Source organism: Electrona antarctica (assembly GCF_951216825.1).
Source record: "Electrona antarctica genome assembly, chromosome: 8".
NCBI lineage: Eukaryota > Metazoa > Chordata > Actinopteri > Myctophiformes > Myctophidae > Electrona > Electrona antarctica.
In genome coordinates, this window is record NC_136789.1 from 32,693,099 (window position 1) to 32,697,082 (window position 3,984).

The 3,984-nt window shown below is 47.4% G+C and overlaps 1 protein-coding gene across 4 annotated transcripts in view; it reads left to right on the forward strand.

Moving 5' to 3' along the window:
• The window catches only part of hmces (5-hydroxymethylcytosine binding, ES cell specific), a 7,393-nt gene continuing 3,409 nt past the window's right edge, over positions 1-3,984 (forward strand). The window contains exons 1-6 of one of the 4 annotated variants that reach the window (XM_079507560.1): positions 1-105; positions 629-818; positions 2,601-2,744; positions 2,944-3,216; positions 3,499-3,653; positions 3,742-3,934. In XM_079507560.1, the coding sequence (XP_079363686.1) occupies positions 630-818; positions 2,601-2,744; positions 2,944-3,216; positions 3,499-3,653; positions 3,742-3,934 (954 nt within the window). In that variant the 5' untranslated portion in view covers positions 1-105; position 629. The other 3 variants (XM_079507561.1, XM_079507559.1, XM_079507562.1) reach the window with 3 other exon arrangements.

A 3,984-nucleotide genomic window follows, 5' to 3' on the forward strand; every position in this document is an offset into this window, starting at 1 on the left:
GGTGTCACGTGATCAATTCCAGCCAATTGGACACAAGTCACACAACAACATGGTTTCGCCCGCTGAACTATCAGCGCTGCTTTTGAACAACTGAAAGAAACTAAGGTGAGCAGAAAGTAAAACATGTATTAGCACCGGGGGAAGAAAAACCTAAAAAAACTAAGGTATTAGAGCAGAACATGGGCTCTATACTAGTCATTAGTTTTGTATTTATTTGAACGGAACCATGTTGGTTTAGTTTTATCTAGCATTTGCTGCTAGCTAAACAACGAACGCACAGAAAGAAAGGGCATCACATATTGAACCAATGGAAAGTAGTAAAAAGTGCTTTGGAGAAAACCTCTTAACTACATTGGACCCTCAAAATGTCTGCTAAAGCACCACCTCTCCCCCTCTCATGGAAGTAATTGACAATATATAAAGTTACAACACCAACTTTGATGAGGCTGTATTCATTGCTTTGTTTTTAAAATATGTATATTTTTCATTTCCTGAAAAATGAACATTTTGGAGTTATGAGGTTTCTTCCCGACAGCAGAGATTTGAGGAGCTGGTGCCCCTCAGAAAAAGTAATTTTATTACTAATAGTATTTTTCCACAACTGAACATTGGGCCCGGTCTTCCTCAGGATGTGTGGGAGAACAGCCTGTACGCTGGCCCCTGACGAGGTGAGCCGTGCCTCCAGCTACAGAGACCGTGGAGGACAGTGCCGACGGCCCACATGGAGAGACGGAGACGCAGACAAATACCGGCCGTCTTACAACAAGAGTCCCCAGTCCATGAGCCCCGTGCTCCTGTCCCAGAAGCATTTTGATAAGGTGAATCCCCAGTCCATGAGCCCCGTGCTCCTGTCCCAGAAGCATTTTGATAAGGTGAGTCCCCAGTCCATGAGCCCCGTGCTCCTGTCCCAGAAGCATTTTGATAAGGTGAGTCCCCAGTCCATGAGCCCCGTGCTCCTGTCCCAGAAGCATTTTGATAAGGTGAATCCCCAGTCCATGAGCCCCGTGCTCCTGTCCCAGAAGCATTTTGATAAGGTGAGTCCCCAGTCCATGAGCCCCGTGCTCCTGTCCCAGAAGCATTTTGATAAGGTGAATCCCCAGTCCATGAGCCCCGTGCTCCTGTCCCAGAAGCATTTTGATAAGGTGAATCCCCAGTCCATGAGCCCCGTGCTCCTGTCCCAGAAGCATTTTGATAAGGTGAGTCCCCAGTCCATGAGCCCCGTGCTCCTGTCCCAGAAGCATTTTGATAAGGTGAGTCCCCAGTCCATGAGCCCCGTGCTCCTGTCCCAGAAGCATTTTGATAAGGTGAAATAAATGTATTATCCATTCGTTTTATATAGATTTGTTTTGGTTTTTTTTTGCTTTTATTGACGGTGAAGATAGACAGCAAAGAGGGAGAGAGAGAAAGGGAGAGACATGCAGCAAAGGTCGTCATGAACGGGACTCGAACACGCGACACGCTGTCAGGCCAGAGCTTATTATGTGGCATGCGCCTGGACCACTAGGCCAGCGGGCACCCAAGATGAAAGAGTCTTTGAAGTGGTCAAACTAGCAATAGTTTGACCACTTCATGTAGAACATGTGTATGTAGAACAAAACAGAATAATATATGTATTGTAAACACCAACATTACATGAGATATTATGTTTGCTCTAATTCATCCATGTCTATAACGTGGAGTGCTACAGTAAAAACAACCACAAAATGAACTGGTGTTTCTTGTGTTCAGAATGCACATGGAGATGAGTGTGTGCTGGAGCCTGGCGGCCATGTTTCTTATGTTTCTTACATGTTTCTTGTGTTCAGAATGCACATGGAGATTAGTGCGTGCTGGAGCCTGGCGGCCATGTTTCTTATGTTCCTTACATGTTTCCTGTGTTCAGAATGCACATGGAGATGAGTGTGTGCTGGCGGCCATGTTTCTTATGTTCCTTACATGTTTCTTGTGTTCAGAACGCACCTGGGGATGAGTGTGTGCTGGCGGCCATGTTTCTTACATGTTTCTTGTGTTCAGAATGCACATGGATGAGTGCGTGCTGGTGGCCATGTTTCTTACATGTTTCTTGTGTTCAGAATGCACCTGGGGATGAGTGCGTGCTGGTGGCGAGTTTTTTATTCCTATGATGGGAGGGAATTTGGAGCGCTGTGATTGGTTGTCAGTGGAGTAGGAAGCGCTGGGCTGTGTTTTGGACCGCACACAAGTGTTTATGCCTACTACTCTATGACTAGTACTAACCCTATCTCTAACTCTAACCTAAACATAACCGCAAGCAGGGGAGCAACGCACCCCTCACCAACCTTAATCCAAAAACTATTAACGTACCCCTCACCAACCTTAATCCAAAAACTATTAAAAAATCTGCGGTAGTAAAAGAGTAGTAAAACGAGCGCTCCTAAACCTGAGCTATCCTAGGAATAAAAAACTAGCGTGCTGGTGGCCATGTTTCTTACATGTTTCTTGTGTTCAGAATGCACCTGGGGATGAGTGTGTGCTGACGGCCATGTTTCTTACATGTTTCTTACATGTTTCTTGTGTTCAGAATGCACCTGGGGATGAGTGCGTGCTGGTGGCCATGTTTCTTACATGTTTCTTGTGTTCAGAATGCACCTGGGGATGAGTGCGTTCTGGCGGCCATGCGCTGGGGCCTCATACCGGCGTGGTTCAGGGAGAAGGACCCGAGCAAGATGCAGTACAGCACTACCAACTGCCGCAGGGAGGGCCTGTTGGAGAAGAAGTCTTTCAAGGTACACATACAGTTTCACATTATTACTTGGATGGTAAAAAGTCCATTCTTAACCACTTTCGAGTCGACACTAACGTATAGGTCTAAATGGGTTGATTTAGGCACCCCCTAGTCGACAATGAATACATTTTCTTTGTCATACTTGCGTATGTTCTGACTAATGACTCACTGAACACTACACTACACACACGTCTCCGAAGGATCCCCTAATTAGAGGACAGCGCTGTGTGATCCTGGCCGATGGCTTCTACGAATGGAGGAGGCAGGAGAAAGAGAAGCAGCCCTACTTTATCTACTTCCCACAAAGCCAGGGTGGTCACGGTGAGGCAACGGCAGCACCCTGCACTCCACAAACCCAGGGGGGTCACGGTGAGGCAACGGCAGCACCCTGCACTCCACAAAGCCAGGGTGGTCACGGTGAGGCAACGGCAGCACCCTGCATTCCAGAGGAGGACACCCCAGAACTGAAAGAGGTCAGTCGGCACTTGGCTGGCAGAGTGAGACTGTATGCAACACTGGCCTGTTCTGCTAAACTGAAAACTAAATATCTAATAGAACGCAGGCAGCACGAATTTTGAAATCGCTTTGGTTGAAATTGAAAAAGTCATTTGATTAGTTAGTTCACTGGCCAAAATACAGCGTTGCCCCTGTAGCAACTGTGTCTCTCTGTCTAATCTTGCAAGTGTTGGGACTGATCAGTGGCAATTTATTGTACAATTTATTGCCAGTAAGACAAGAAAGTTACTGTGTATTAGGAGGACAAAGAGGAAGACGAGTGGAATGGGTGGAGACTGCTGACGATAGCTGGACTGTTTGACTGCTGGACACCGCCGGACGGTGGAGAAGCCCTTTATACGTACAGCGTCATCACTGTGGAGGCTTCTCCTAATCTGCAGGGCATCCACGACAGGTAAGATGGCTGTGTGTCGTACGGTGCGTGATGAACGACCCTTTTGTCTGTACGAAGCCCTGAGCGGACTGTCTACGTTTGTTTTTAGGATGCCAGCCATCCTGGACGGAGAGGAAGAGGTGAGGAGCTGGTTGGACTTTGGCGAGGTGAAGTCTTTGGACGCCTTGAAGTTGCTCCACTCCAAGAACATTCTGACCTACCACCCCGTCTCCACGTTCGTCAACAACTCACGCAACAACTCTCCAGAGTGTCTGCAGCCGGTGGACCTTCAAAAGAAAAAGGTGACATAATTCAATCCCATCCATCCGCCATCCATCCACCCCATTCAGTC